Source organism: Xiphias gladius, chromosome 11 (assembly GCF_016859285.1).
Source record: "Xiphias gladius isolate SHS-SW01 ecotype Sanya breed wild chromosome 11, ASM1685928v1, whole genome shotgun sequence".
NCBI lineage: Eukaryota > Metazoa > Chordata > Actinopteri > Istiophoriformes > Xiphiidae > Xiphias > Xiphias gladius.
The window spans coordinates 14,921,816-14,936,250 of NC_053410.1; the positions used below are offsets into that span (position 1 = coordinate 14,921,816).

The following is a 14,435-nucleotide window of genomic DNA, read 5'->3' on the forward strand; positions in this document are numbered from 1 at the left end:
CCCTGGGACTAGCTCACCTAAGTGGAATGCACTCGTTATCAAACGGATTAATTTCCCCTGTGCTTTTCCTGCTGTGACAAGTCCAAATGTCTCGTGTAAAAGACCTGTCACACAATGCACCAGCTTTTAACTAATACAAACTTCGGTTCCCTTTGGGAGTTAATTGCTGTATTAGAAGTTCCGGGTAATTATGCGAAGGTATAATTGGATATATGCTGGTGATTTAGAACAAAGCGCGTGTACTTTGCTGACACAGGACACACAGGCTCAGGTCACAACAAATGAACAGCACCTCCCCTCTGTTTGAATGTGGTGCTGGAGCTCAGCTGCGTATTTAATATGGACTGGAATCTCAAGATATTAGAGAGCCGTTGAGATATTCAACACAGTCCGCACAGAGCAAGTCAAAGATGTCAACGTTGCCTGAACTCGTGTAGCAAGTTTTGGAGATCTACGAACAATTTTCAACCTGCCTTCTTGATGACCCAGTTAGACTATAACGACTCCTAGTAACCACGAATAAATCAAGATTCGTACTTTTACTTGATCATTTTTGTCACCATTTACCGTAATCAAGATATTTTGTACAAATGCCAATTCTGTCATTTTACCTTATCAATCACTCGTCCGTTAGCGGCATATGTACGGTTACAAAAACGTATTTTTACCTTTTATGATGTTAGTTACGTGCTGATGTTTTCGAGTTTCGGAATATAAATGTCATCTATCTTTTTTGCCATGGTGACATCTTTGCAGTGTTTTGTCACGGAGATCTAGTTTTGACTGGTTTAATCTAGTCCCAGGAGCATGCGCACTCGGTGTAAACAGGAAGAAACGACTAAAACCAGGGCAAATCTACCATAACGAGAAGAAAATGATCGGACAAAAACGAACGAACGTATTGTTCGTCTTTAAATATTAACTGCCATAAATGGTGTCCTCTACAACCTGATAGCAATTTCGATGACATCTTGTAGAAGCAGTTTGCTGAATTTTCGAACAGTTTTGATAGACTCGCTAATACCGTACGCTAGCTAACGTTAGACAGACAGTGACGCGATTTATTTCCTCCAGGTTTTGTTTGGCGAATTTGCTGCTAAACGACATTTAAAAAAAAACAACAACAAAACTCGGTGCTCTCAGCATTCTTCTGCGTTTGGTGGCTGTACACTGAGGGAAATCTCTAACAATGGTTCAGAAAGAAAAGACGCTTGAGGCGCCTCAAGTGGACGGTGAGCCGAGCCCCAGCCCAGTCTCCGGAGAGGCTTGTGCCGAGGCCCCTGGCCCGGTGGAAGAGTCCGGCATTGGAGTCGAGCCGACGGGCCACAGAAAATTCATAAGCGGAGTCGTGGAAGGTAACATCGAATATATAAAGTTAACACAACCAAATCCGACATTTGATGCTCTTGTCGCCTGCATATAGTCATAAATAGGGCACCAAAGAGCTGCAGCAACCCTGTCTCTTGGGGGAGAGGATTATTGGTATCAGCTGGAAATAGTGTGCAATTAGATAACATTTGGAAATCAATCGTCAGAAATCAATTGTGAATTGACTATAAAGACAAGGGTCGGTTAAACAAAACAAACAAAAAATCATGTTACGTATATCAAATTAATCATGTTTGCAGGTTATAATTCAAAATTGTGAGACCTCGGTCACGGGCAGATCGTTGAATTCATATTTAAAGGTGGACAGGTATTGAGGTGATCCAGAGTAATTCCAGTGCTGATGTCGGATTCATTTTGATAGGCATTTATTTAATAAAAATACCTAACGTTGGTTGGTTGGTTACACCTTCAGTAAGGCAAATAATTATTTGCTTTTGTTGGCGTCATTTTAGAAATTGAGTATTTTCTGTGGTTTGGCTTCTGGTCAGACGTAATGAGAAAATTTAAGATACACCCTTGGTCTCTTTGAAATGAACTTAAGATGGCAATTTTCCATACTCTTTGATAACTCCTGGACAAAATCGTAAACACAGAAACGCTGTAACACTAAAAATAAGTGAAAATTGCAAGTCTAATTGAACTTCAGCCTGCACCTAGGGGCAAATCGTTAGTTGTAGCAGTAAAGCAGGTCAATATGTACAGGAAATGTAGTTGATTATCAGCACTGCAGACTGCATGGAAACTGAATGTATTGTTCACTGATGCAGGCTTTTATGGTCGACCATGGACAATGGAACAGAGGAAAGAGTTGTTCAGAAGGTATGATGAACTATGTCAATTCTTTAAGCACACATGTTAATAACATTAACCGCATTATATCTAGATGATCTGATTTGCTATAATGAGTTTGTACAACTCTGCATTTCACAGGCAGCAGAAATGGGGACTGAATACATACCTTTATGCACCCAAAGACGACTACAAACACAGAATGTTCTGGAGAGAGCTCTACTCAGTGGAAGAAGCAGGTGACTATTCAGAACAAATCTTGGGATCAGCTGTCTTGGGGCAAGGAAACTGAATAATGCCTGGTTATCTAAGTTAAAGGACAGTCTGCATATTCCAGTTTTTAACAGGGGTTAAAGTTGGGGCGGGGGCTTTTAGATACGTTTTTTTATAAAGCACAGGAATGCATTCAGTGAGGGATTTTCCCCATTTTTCTCCTAGAGCAACTCATGACTTTAATTGGTGCTGCTAAGGAGCATGGGATAGAGTTCATCTATGCCATTTCACCTGGTCTGGACATCACCTTCTCCAATCAGAAAGAAGTTTCTGCACTCAAGAGGAAACTTGATCAGGTATTGCAACATTTTGTATGACAGCAGTACGAACAATGTGTTAAAACTCTGTATACATATCTTCAAAAGCTCAGCGCATCTTACCCTCTATTATAATTTCAAATCCTTTTTGCTTTCCCCCTCAGGTGTCTCACTTCGGCTGCAAATCATTTGCCTTACTTTTTGACGATATTGACCACAACATGTGCCCTGCTGACAAAGAGGTGTTCAGCTCATTTGCACATGCTCAGGTTTCCATTACCAACGAAATCTACCAGTATCTGGGAGAGCCTGAAACCTTTCTCTTCTGTCCCACAGGTACCGCAGTTCCATGTTTGAATCCTTTGCACATTTTACACAATTGTTTGATCCGCTTATTTATTCATTATCTGACGGTTTTCCTGCCTTGAAATACAGAGTACTGTGGAACTTTCTGCTACCCAAATGTCTCTCAGTCCCCCTACCTCCACACAGTAGGAGAGAAACTACTACCTAGCATTGATGTGCTATGGACAGGTGAATCTAATACAGTTTCCTGTCAACTGACTAACACCATTACTACTGTTAGGCAAACTTTCATACATGTCAGAGTAGTAGATAAAATGATTTAACTGGGATCTGTTTTCTTTTCTGCAGGCCCCAAGGTCGTGTCCAAAGATATTACAGTGGAATCAATTGAGGAGGTGTCAAAAATCCTAAAGAGGGCCCCTGTAATCTGGGACAACATTCACGCCAATGATTATGACCAGAAGAGGCTTTTCTTGGGTCCATACAAGGGCCGCTCCACAGAGCTCATCCCGAGACTGAAGGGAGTCCTCACAAATCCAAACTGCGAGTTTGAGTCCAACTTTGTAGCGATCCACACTCTGGCCACCTGGTACAAGTCTAATATGAATGGGGTGCGCAAGGACGTGGTAATGAGTAAGTGTGATCCTAAAATTTACTAATTTGTAATGTTTTGGTTTGGGTACTGTCTGATCTTTCTGTATGGCGTTATACTCTGTCATGTGGTACCAGAATGAAGGTCATTCATCACTGCTGTTTTTGCTGTGTTTGATTCTCCATCTTGCCCTTTACCAGCGGATGGTGAGGAAAGCACAGTGTCCATCCAGATCAAGTTAGAAAATGAGGGCAGTGATGAAGAACTGGAGACAGACATGCTCTACAGCCCACAGCTTGCTCTAAAACTGGCTCTCACAGAATGGCTTGGGGAATTTGGTGTGCCTCATCAATACAACAGTATGAACAGTCCCAATATTAAATCACATCTCTATGTTAAGGGTTTTTCTAGCAGTATAACTTGGAATATGCTCATAATATTGGTATTGATAGCCTAAAATGATATTCTTATGTCGGACTGAAGAACACAATGCAGTGGTACTGTACTCTGTCTTTCAGGCCGCCAGGTGCCACAGAGTGGTGCCAAAAGCACAGCCATAGACGTGACATCCATGGCCGCTCCCTCTCTCTGCTCCTCTACAACAGTCACAACTGTGTTCCAGCAGCCCATCATGTCTCCAGCCATGCCATCTCTCTGTCTGGATCCACTGTCACACCCCATGACAAAAAGACCTCAGGAGGTGGAGGAGGTGAGGTTTATTGTCACCATCAGACAAAATTATAGCACTTCAATGACCCGAATGAGTACTGCATGCTTCTTCTAGGTATCAGGCTTTCTATTTATGTCAATATATTGTCATTTATACAATTAAACTTACTTATTAGGCTGTGATTTACTAAACAACTACTTAATGACTACATAATGACTATTAGTATTCATGCACACCCATCAGTTCTTTTTAATTCTTTCTGATCAAGTTGTTGGCCGTAGTTTTTTTTACCACGTGGTTTGGTACAATACGGAAAGTTCACTCTCTTTCTTTAACATTTGTTTATTCGAGAGGAAAGCACCTGTGTATGGTTCTACAAGTATTTTTATATTGCACCTGTGCAGGTGGAGGTGGAGAAGAAGGATTCAGATGAGGAGCCCATGGAGATGGTGGTTGAGAAGCAGGATGAGCCAGAGCCAGAAGCTGAAGGTGACACAGAAGAGAAGCATGTTGGTCCTATCTTAGCTGACAAGATGGCTGAGGACCTGAAGCCCATGGACACAGACAAGGAGAGTCTGGCAGAGTCAAAGTCCCCTGAAGAGTCTCTCCAGGAGGACTCTGGGAGTGATATTGCCCCTATGCAGACAGATGATCAGCTGAAACAGGTGCTGCAAACATTTGTGAGTTTTTTTCCCTTATGTCTGAAATTGAAGACAAAAACAACTTAAAATTCCCTACAAAGTTACATTAATGTTGGTTTGTGTCCTCAGGATGTGTTTGTGCCTGGGCCAAACGAGAAGCCCCTGTTCACAGCAGAGCCCCTCACACTGGAGGACCTGAGCTTGCTGGCAGAGCTCTTCTACTTGCCCTACGAACATGGACCCAAGGCCATGCAGATGTTAAAGGAGTTCAACTGGCTACGAGCCAACAGCAGCGTCGTCAGCGTCAACTGCAAAAGAAAGGAAACTGAAAAGGTGGGTCAGTGCATTGAGGTAAACACATTAAGTGATTAAGAGGTGAGAGTAAGAGGTCTATCTGAGAAAGCTAGTTCATCATTAACTGAACTTGCTTGTGAAAGTGTTGGTTGCTGAAAACAAAATGGTGGATGTGTACTACCCATCCTGCCCTTTGGGTGGTGTGGTTATGACAGGAGATAGGGTGTGATTACACCACAAAGCACTGTGTTCTGTGCTTCCCTTATTAAACCATCATTCTTTTCTCAGAGGACAAATTCTCTTGTCACAGTCAGAAAAGTTAAGTTGTAAATAATTAAATTAGTGATGTCATGTCAAAATTGTCATGGCTTAGTGGGACACTTCAATAAGACAGAAGCATTGCTAATGTTATAAGTCACACCTGTGCCTTTTCTCCTCTGACAAGTCAAAATGTCTGCTATAAAAAAAAGGCCTATGCAAAGCCGAAATGGTTTAGTGCTGTACTTTCTCAGCTTAATGTGTTCTTATTTCCAATCACTGTGTGGCAGGTAGCAGAATGGCAATTGAGGGCAGAGAAGTTTGAGGAGATGTGCTGCTCAGTCATCCACATGTTCACACGGCTGTCCAATTCAGCCAATCGCACCATCCTGTATGACCTCTACCCTTACATCTGGGACATCAAGAGCATCATTTCTATGGTCAAATCTTTTGTCCAGTGGCTAGGTATGTATGAGGGGAACCATAAGGTGCTTTACTTAAAGCGCAGTGGCATAGCTGTAGTCTTATCAAGTCTGGAAATCCTGAATTTTACAATTTTCAGAACACTTTTACACACACATTGTTTTTGTTTGTTTTGTTTTGTTTTGTTTTGTTTTGTTTTGATGGTTATATAAAGAAAAAATATTTTTATGATTGATTATTTAGCTGCATTGATTATGTAGTTTAGTGAGGCAAATTTATTTTATTTTTATTTATTTTATTTATTTATTTAATGCATACATGCACCGTTTGCTTAACAGATGGTAGTATTACTGATCAAAGACTTGAGATCTTGGCTAACACCTGTATACAGGGTGAGAATCCAAGTAGTGGCTGTTACATTAGCACAGATCAGGCCAGATGCATCTCCTCTTAATAGTTAAGATTCTATGAAGTGTGCTTGTTTCAAACATGTCTATTGTTTTCTTTTTCTTTTTTTTCTTCTTTTTTTTTGTTTTGTCTGACTGACTGCCGCTTGCACTACTAGCATCGTCCTTATTTATTCCATTAAGAGCTGCTCCATCTTGGTGATATCTAAATTGGGTACCTGTGGCCAACGTCCCAGCTGGGTTACTGCTGCTTGCTGTGTATCCAGTAACATCACTGCTGCATTCCCACACAGACACACTTGCTTCCATCTCTCTGTATGTGGGGATGGGCGCCAGGGGGACGTCCCCATCCCCCCCTCCCACCTCCATGCCCTAGCGCGCACGCGAGCTTGGAGAGCAAGTTGACTGACTGACTGTGGAAGGCCATTCTGGTGCATAAACTGAATCAGAAGTGTCTGAATTGCTCTCTTGTTTTTTTTCAGCTGGTTTTAAAATGAACCCCATGAATGTATTACAGGAAGGTTTGTGTTGTTGCCTCACTGAGTAGTCTCTAAAATGAGGCTGTTGATGGATTTTATCATAGATCATTTGCTCAATCTGTATCAGGGTGGTATCCATCACCTTGCAAAAGCAAGGATATTCTTTCCCTCTTTCTCTCCCACTCCGTCCCTCTCCCTTCACCTCCCACTTTCTTTCATTCTTTTAGATGGTGCACTGTGATGCAGTTTGAGTGACATTCAGCCTTGTGATAACATCTCCAACTTTTTCGGAGTGTTCTTTTGAATAGTCTGAAGCACCAGCATGGCCTGTAGGTTACTCCCTGTAACCCAGTTTCATTCACAGGTTTCTGTCCTGTCCGGCTATATGGTAAAGCTGAGGACTTTAGCCCACAGTACACAGCAGGCAGCATACCCGCACTGGCAAAACCACATCAAAAATCCAATTTGTAAATAATTGTGACCACTCTAGCAACATTGTGGAAATCGAGTGTATAAATATAGTTATCTTTGAATATTATTCTTAGTAACTGCTCCATTTTTAAGTGCCTAACTGTTGACTTCTGCTATTAGCAGGTTTTTAAATCAGTCCCCATGTTTTCCCCTTAATAGAGGCTGTGCAGCCGGCACTTAGTCACAACCTCCCTGGTTATTGTACTGAGAACTCTTAGTAATAACTATTTTCTACTGTTTTCTCCCTTCACTATGTACAGATGGAAGAATCCACAGTACAAGTTTCTACTGCTATTGGATCGACAGTGGCCGATGTATGCACAGTGCAGACGTTGTCTCTCTTTTGTTCATGTTTGAAATGGATTTATGTAATTTTTTTCTTAAACTAGATCTATAAATGTAAGAGATTGGTTTGGAGGAAAGGAAGCAGCCCTCCGGATGAAGTCACATTTTGGGCAGCGATTTAGTTTTGAATCCTAAGTGTTAACTTCCAAATTTTTCTCTTTGGCAGCTTCTCTCTAACTTGTTTTTTTTGTTTCTGTCAGTAGGCCTATAGAAATGGCTCAGACCAGCCTGATGCACTTACTCAAGGGAATTTACGCTTGGCTTTGAAATTTAACCATGGCACATGATCCTCATCCTACTCAGGCATATATTTCTGCCTGCGTAGTTACAATCAGTGTTCACATACACGTTGGTTGGACCATGCAAGAGCAAGAGTTGCGTGTTTTCTGCAGAACTGTGATCGTGTTAAGACATTGCAGTCTCAATAGGTAATTCAGGTAGGAGCAAACCACTAAGAGATCATTCTTTTGTCCATTTCGTGGTTTGTAATTTGGGGGTAAGCAAGTTCAGAGTTCCTTCCCGTGGGTGCATCTGTGTGCTGTGTTCTGTCAGCTCATCAGAGGAATTGTTTAAGGTATCAGGGTGAGGTTCATATGTAAGGCAGTGTTAGGTGTCCTGCCTGCGCGCTGCATTTGTCTGGTCACATGACAGGGCTCCTTGTCAACCAGGGTTAGACTTTTTTAGCAGCGACACTACTGTATACAAACTCTAAGAGCCCCTGTGTCCTAGATATATACTCCTCTTTATATGCTTTGTCCCTACTATTTATTTCATCATCGGTTTGTCTGATTGTGGTTTTTAACAGAAAGCTGAGAGGCCCTTTAACTGCTCATACTACCTCTCCCTCTCATTCTGTCTTCCTGGTTTGATGATTCATGCTCCCCAGTCATGTGACAAGGCAGATAAGATGACAATGTGACTTCACACGGGGTGCTAAGATCAGTGGGGTGACGGCAGCTAAAGCTTACTTTTGTAGTCCATAGGCAGTATGGGTTTTGGTTCTGGTGGTCAGTACAATAATTATGTAGTGTGTCAGCTTTTCAAATGAGTATTACCCTCACTAAAAACATCAAGGGGCCTGAACTGCACTTGATTCTGTTCTCCCTTCAGTTTTTGGAGCGCGTGCGTTCCACTGCAATAAAGGAAATGTCACTAAAGGCCTGCATACCACGTTATGTTGACCAGTTTGACATTGTATTGACACAGAGAAGGTTTTTTCGTTTGTTTGTTTTTTAAATAATTTATATCTTGGACCTGATTCCGTCTTGCAAACACGTAAGCTTTAGTTGCTTGAGCCCCATTTTATAATAAAACATTTCCTCTTAATATCATTAATCCATTCAAAATTAGGTCCTTTTTGTTTTTTTAATGATTAAAACAAAATAAATTTATTTATATGGATTATGCTATTAGATACATATGACCCCCTTCCTCCCCATCTCCCCACTCCCTTCATCTGTGTCAGAGAGCCCCATCCTGTGGTAACAATGTCCGCTTGGCTCTGCTCCTAACAGGGTGTCGTAGTCAGTCCTCAGCACAATTCCTTAGAGGAGACCAAGAGCCCTGGGCCTTTAGGGGAGGTCTAGCAGGAGAGTTCCAGGTATCTAATGCACTGAATTTACAGCAATCAAATGGAAAAAAGAGTGTTGTGAGCAAAGAAGACAATGGTAATTTGTGCGTAGGTATGAAGGGCTTTGGTCTGTCGAAGGTGAGCTGATTGGAATGGGTCAGGCTTCATAACATCCAGGTTCCATCCCCTTCACTTCTTCTCCAAAGAAGTTTGTGTCCTTGTATTAGTTTGGGATATTGTCAGTCTGTGTGAGGGGAATGGGTGACCTGAAACCCATCCTGACAAAATAGGTTACAGCCAGTGTTTGGCATGGTATTTTCTGATTGATTAATTCCAATTTCTTTCAGCAACTGCCCAAGGAGATGCTGCTTTTCCCTAGCGCACGCAGCGCAAGCGAGCATGGCTAGGTTTTATTTTCATGACATCTCATTTCTTTGCAGGAAAGCACAGCGCACAAATTACCAAGCCAACTCTTTGCAAGCGCACGCACAAGCATCGCAGCGCCAGCGAGTACGCAAGCATGTTTGCAATGGGAAAACTCCATGATCAAAAACAGCTGTCCAGCCTCAAAGTAGTATCTCCATTCTTGGAGAGTAGCAAGACTCATTACGGCAACTGATATGCTATTGAACGACTCAGTTAGCTCATATTTAATTTGCCTCTTTGGTTTTTTTCCTGGAGTTCTCTCTGTCTCTCTGCGCCAGCATCATTATTTTTCTCAACAGGAGGGTCCTGCGCAGCGAAATATTGCGATGCCTTACAAAAGGGAAAGGAGCATCTCCTTCAGCCAGTAAAACCTTAGTCAGACCAAATTACCACCCTTGTTTTATTATATTTGAAAGGCAAATAAGTATGTGCTTGTTGTACTATGTTCCTTTAGCAAAAATGAGAAAGATGTGATGTTTGCTCTTGTTGCCCACTGTCAGATCAACAAGGCACATCAATTTATATATTTATATATTTTTTAAAACATTTGTCATTCCAAAGCACTTTGCTCTCTGCTCTAAGTTCCTTTTGGTTTGATAGTGGCTCAGCTCTAGCAAATGCACAGTGAGGCAGTCAGCCAAAGCAGCACACCGCCTGGTCCCAGTGAAACTGAACCTGTTTCTTTTGATACCCACAGAGATTGTTGCCAATAGATGGGGCAAACGATCTTTTCTACCAACCTCCACCTTCAATGCCAACCTCCAAAATCTATTCCATAAGGCCATACTTTCCCAAAGATGAGGTAAGATGATTTTGTGTTTAGTCATGCCCTTCTGCACCATAATTTTTACCAGAACTCAGGTATTTTGTCCTTAAGTACCAACAGTTACTACACATTAACAATGTTTATAAAAGTATCATTGTAGAAAGAACTTTTGGCCAGTTGCAAGTATTCCTAGTAGACCTGGCCTAGTTTAAGCTGGGGATGCTTTGTTCCACAATGCTATCCTCACCTGCTCTGTATATCAGCAAATATATTTGCTGAATGTAAAGGCAGCTTCAGACTGAGTATTTCAAAATTTTCTTTATGCACATTGAATTGGTTGGTTGAAACTCCTGGCTTATATTTGACTTTTATATCCAGTGTTAAAGGATATTGGTTATCCTGCATGTTTCAACTCATCCACCACAATAAAAGCTGTATCGGTCCTTCTTCTTGCAGGTTGCAGTTTATAAAATCTGCAAAGAAATGTACTGTGAAGGAATGGAGGAAGTACCTTTCTCTGATGACGATCCTGACCTCATAGGAGACAGGTAAAACATGAAGATGAATTTTTTTACAATCAGCCCAGACTAAAGACTGGACTGTGGTTTCCCCCCTGCAATGCAAATCAACATGCTAACAAAATCCTTACTGTTTGTTCACAGGTTAGTTGGAGGTCTCCTGACACTTAGCTCAGACTATGGGTTTGTGCTAGAGGATGATGAAGGGATCTGCGGTTATGCACTTGGTACTGTTGATGTCAAGCCCTTCATCAAGAAATGCAAGTTGAACTGGATTCCCTTCATGCAAGAGAAATACCACAAACCTGACTGCCAAAAGGACCTCACAGAGGCTGAGGTAGGACCTTAATCTGTTTCTCTTACTATTGTAAGTCCATATCAGGTAGCATAGGATTATGTCTCCTATTGTTGAATTTTACCTTACCCTCTCTGTCTGTCCTCCCTGTAGAAGATGATGCTGAGTTTCCATGAAGAGGAGGAGGGTCTTCCAGACTCTTTCCTCTCGAACTTCCCCTCTCTCATCAAGGTTGACATTCACGCCAAGGTCACTGACCCCAGTGTGGCCAAAAGCATGATGGGATGTCTTTTATCTTCTCTTAAGGCCAACGGTAGGTTGCAGACATCCTCAGATATGACAAGAATGTTAATTGCTACTACTTGCACTAACTACAGAATGAACATATTTTATTAGTGTTATTAGTCATGTTAGTAACAGGGTAATAGAATATTGAATTTGACCTTGTGTGTAGACGTTCTGTTTGTATCGTGAAGTTCTTTTGCCTATTCTAATGTCCATTTAGCAACTAATTTAGACCAAACTACAAAATGCACCTGAAACTATCAAAGCAGCGGTTGAAATAATCTTCTCCTCCTCCCTTGAACTGGTTTAGTACCGGTCGGGGTCACAGTAGAAGATTATTGTCAGTGAAAACACCATATTTGGCCAAACTGGTTGTCAGGAAAGATCATTTTTAGGATTTTTTTTTCTGACTTCATTTTTGTCTTCATTTCCAGGGTCCCTTGGTGCATTCTGTAAGGTTCGTCAGACTGATAAGAGAATGTTGGACTTCTATAGTAAGCTGGGATGCTTTGAAGTGGCCAAAATGGAAGGCTTTCCCAAAGATGTCATCATTATGGGACGCAGCCTATGAAGAAACATCCTGCTACAATAAAAGACAGAGAGCGACTCAAAGCGGCTTAAACATGTTTGCTACCTTCATAAAAAAAACTTCCATGATGATTTTATACTACATTACCATCTGGGCTACCCCCAGGAGACCTCTTTTTAGGATTTGTGTATAGTAGCACAGCAGTCGCACACACAGCGTCCCTGTGCTGCCGTTAGATGCTATGGCTCTGTTGGATTCAGCAGATCTGAAGCTAAAAGGCCGAGGAGTGATCTGTAGTCAGATGATTTGAGCCAACATGGAAGAGCGGCACTCCAGCATTGATTTCTGGGGTCCCACTACTCATATACCTCCAGGAGGCAGGAAGCGATAACTCCATAAGCCTTTTTCTGATTTAATCCAGTAGCCATTATACGGATATTCCTCGTATGCCCTAACGCAAAGTGTCTGTATCTGAAATGGAGGCAGAGCTGTGAAATGAGGGCGGTCTGCATCTCAGGTAGTGTTGCACTACCCCCACATCCTGCTTTCCCAGCTTTGACGTATAGAATAGCACAGCTGTCGACATAAGTAGGACACCTTTTATACAGGATGTGAGGTGCTATGTGAGAGTTTGCCTTTCACCATCACAACATGGTATTTCCAGTTCCTCCACAACAGAACTGGAGAAAGAAGCCTTTCAAGTGGCGTATTTCTAACAAAATGTGATGTGAAATGCTGAGTCTGCAAACATGAAGGGTGGAAAATTGTAGCTTTTGGGGTTTGTGAAACCCTTGATAACGGATCATCACAGACCAGCAAATTATTTGTTGAGACTGCTGAAGACTCAACCGGGAAACCCTATGAATTACTGTTCAAGTAGTAGTAGACATTTGGAAAGCAATAGAAAAGCTTCCACAAGTTTACAAAAATGGTTCTCAGTCTATTCCTGTTCAGCGCTTTGCTTTTGGCCATTTTTTCTTTTTTATAATTTTGCAGATTTTTTATTTTTTTTTGCTTATTTCCCCTTTGAGCTGTTGCCTTTTGGTTCATTGCCTTTGGTTTTTAGGTTTATATTGCAGACCCCACGTGTAAAATAAAACTAGAGAGGGTTGATTTTGGAGATTGGCCTTGTTGTTGCTCAAATTCCAGAGACAGCCTGACATTGTATATTTCTTAGTTTTGCCCTACCAGATCCGAAACTCCAGCACAGACATCCTTCGGTAAACTTAAACTGACTGACAGGAATACGCTGTCAGAGAAAGCTCAGAATAGCTCAATCTAGATAATTTATGTAAAATTATACATTTACTAAATGTTATGGAAAATTCAAGTTTTGTCTTTCGGAAGTTTGTATAAGTAGTGAAAGTGTCAAGTTTACCTTTATACACAGTGGCTCTTTGGAAGAATGAAAACCAAAATCAACATTTCACAATTAGTCAGTACCCAGTGGAACCAAAATCCCGATATTCTGATCTGCTATAGAAAAACATTTTTCAACATTCACACTGGAATTACATGAGGTGAAATGATGAAGAATCCAAAAAACACAGACGCACCAAGCTCCCAATGTCATAAAGCTGCTCAGTTCATAACCACTAATTCATGACCTAGCTTGTAAATCAACAAATAACCTGGGCTGCAGTTTCAGTTGTGCTGTCATCTCCCTCCGCTCCCTGCTTTGTTTTCAACATTGCACACTCTCAAATGAATGTCCTCTCCGTTAAAGCTTGGCGAGCACTCTTATGGATCGCCGAGGTTGTTAAATCCAGTCACCAAATGTCACCAACTGTAGTTGTGGGAGTTTGAAGCAGAAATTCCTAGGCCTTTTACTATGTGCCCGTTGAATGTTTGATATTCTGGACATTTCCCATTTGTTTTTGTAAATCTATATAGTTGATTTAAAAAAAAAAAAAAAAAAAAAAAAAAAGCACTTTGACTATAGATAGGAGTGTTCTGTTGGTTACATGAGGATCATCAGTTGCTCTTCAGTAGCTGCCTGCCAATGTGATGTTTTGATACTGTGTACATTCATAGTGTGCATGAGGTGTATTGGATTTGCTGTGGCATACATTAGAGTAACCTCATCTTATGCTACAAAGAGGAATAAGCATGCCACTCAACTCTATGAGCATAATACTGTAGTATGTAGACAGTCTGTTAACACTGTCAATCATAAAAATTTCATCATTTTGTATATCCTTATTAAGATTTTGGCTAACATTTAATTTTTCTTTAAGGAAAAATAAAACGCTGGCCTTGTTACAATGCCCTGACCTATACAGCCGTCCTACCTGGCTGTTTTTGAGCAAGGTGTGAAACTCACCAACAGATCTGCTGTTCATCTCCTGAAACAACGGAATTTTCACACTTTTTTTTTTTTAAATGGTTCATTTTGCAGTTTGCCCATGCTTGAGCTTTCTCCCCTGCCAACCGGGTTTGATAGAAATGGGCT

The 14,435-nt window shown here is 41.3% G+C and overlaps 1 protein-coding gene across 8 annotated transcripts; it reads left to right on the plus strand.

The window, feature by feature from the left end:
• The first annotated feature begins 252 nt into the window (after positions 1 to 252).
• Positions 253 to 13,910, plus strand: oga (O-GlcNAcase). Of its 8 annotated transcripts, none has more exons than XM_040138867.1 (19): positions 253 to 1,355; positions 2,157 to 2,208; positions 2,320 to 2,417; positions 2,617 to 2,747; positions 2,873 to 3,044; positions 3,144 to 3,242; positions 3,363 to 3,647; positions 3,807 to 3,965; positions 4,125 to 4,315; positions 4,681 to 4,956; positions 5,047 to 5,250; positions 5,760 to 5,934; positions 7,510 to 7,563; positions 9,109 to 9,194; positions 10,288 to 10,392; positions 10,813 to 10,904; positions 11,019 to 11,211; positions 11,323 to 11,482; positions 11,889 to 13,910. In XM_040138867.1, the coding sequence occupies exons 1-19, from the start codon at positions 1,190 to 1,192 to the stop codon at positions 12,023 to 12,025; spliced, it is 2,835 nt and encodes a 944-aa protein (XP_039994801.1). In that variant the 5' UTR covers positions 253 to 1,189; the 3' UTR covers positions 12,026 to 13,910. The 8 variants fall into 8 exon arrangements, with proteins under 8 accessions (XP_039994801.1, XP_039994802.1, XP_039994803.1 ...); XM_040138868.1 differs by having other exon boundaries at positions 4,681 to 4,941; XM_040138873.1 differs by lacking the exon at positions 253 to 1,355 and adding an exon at positions 1,465 to 1,567.
• The last annotated feature ends 525 nt before the right edge of the window (positions 13,911 to 14,435 follow it).